This window comes from Aplysia californica, unplaced genomic scaffold (assembly GCF_000002075.1).
Source record: "Aplysia californica isolate F4 #8 unplaced genomic scaffold, AplCal3.0 scaffold00042, whole genome shotgun sequence".
NCBI classification, from domain to species: domain Eukaryota; kingdom Metazoa; phylum Mollusca; class Gastropoda; order Aplysiida; family Aplysiidae; genus Aplysia; species Aplysia californica.
This window is the reverse complement of record NW_004797312.1, coordinates 609807-611000: the sequence shown is the minus strand read 5'-3', so window position 1 is coordinate 611000 and position 1194 is coordinate 609807. Positions and strand designations below refer to the sequence as shown.

Sequence of the window (1194 nt, the reverse complement as noted above, 5' to 3'; positions counted from 1 at the left end):
CCCCCCCAAGATGTGAATGAAGAATGTCTGACCATCCATTGCTAGCCTTTCTCCTCTCGTGAATTGAAGTAATCTGGCTCACGCAAGGCGCTGAAGTGGTCCGGTATTGTTCATTCTTCCCAAAGCATAAAAGTCAGTAAAATAAAATATTGTCCATAATTTGGACTACTCGCAGAAAATCATATCAAGTCAAGCCTGTACCCTTTTCAGTTCTAATACAAAAGTACGATTGCACTGGTAACTGGTAGATCTAAGTCTGCTTAGGATCGAGTGTGAGTGAGTGAAGCTTCGCCTAGATCTATTGATAAACATTACAGTATTATTTTAAGCATTGTTTACATAAATGCAGTATCAGATCTATACTATGACAAAACACATTAACATGTCCAAATGATTCCTTACCGCAGGCATTGGCGAAGCAGTACTTCTGGGGGAGTCTGAAAAGCCATCTTCGCTAGCAGTTGAATTGCAGTGTGGCAAACCAATGAATGAAACTATGACTATGAAACGACGACTGACGATATGATATGAACTCTGTACCCTCCGGAAGTTTACACTTTCGATTCTATTGTATTCCTATTTCTTTACTGCAAGGTGCTTGCTTTAGGCTACTGCTAAAACTACCAACTGTAATAAAACCAGAGTCATGAGTTGATAAAACCTACCCACAGAATTCTACACTAAGTGTAGAATTCTGTGAACCTACCCAATGAAAAAAAAAGAATATGATATAATCAAACAAAGAACGTGGATACTCTGAGTGCAAGAACAAAAGTATAATAGCATCATCTTCGCTTCATATTACCCCCCCCCCCCTCCTTTCCTACCGCCCAAAACAGAAAAAAAGAAAAGTCAAATTACCATAGCCTTAACTTTTATAACTCGTTTCTACAACACTTCTGAAACGTACAATGATTTAATATGAAAGGCAATGTCTTCGAGGAAAAAAAAGTAAAAAGAGAAACAAAATGAAATTAAGAGTAAGGAAAATCACGTGAAGATTCTTTTTTAGAAATTAAAGTTTAGGAGCAAAATTATACAGTGTAATTGCTTATTCGGTCCCTTGTGTCATTAGGCCTAGTGTGTTTTCGTCACATAATTCGATTAATAAGTGTAGAATTCTGGGGTTTTCGTATAAACCTGGAGAGAGAGAGAGAGAGAGAGAGAGAGAGAGAGAGAGAGAGAGAGAGAGAG

At 37.9% G+C, this 1194-nt stretch overlaps 1 protein-coding gene across 1 annotated transcript in view; it reads right to left on the bottom strand.

Annotated features, from left to right (window-relative positions):
* LOC101853224 (quinone oxidoreductase-like protein 2 homolog) overlaps positions 1–494 on the bottom strand; it is a 17815-nt gene extending 17321 nt beyond the window's left edge. The window contains exon 1 of the mRNA XM_005092198.3: positions 403–494. Coding sequence (XP_005092255.1) covers positions 403–449 — 47 coding nt within the window. The 5' untranslated portion in view covers positions 450–494. The remainder of the gene's footprint in view (positions 1–402) is intronic.
* Between the last annotated feature and the right edge of the window lie 700 nt (positions 495–1194).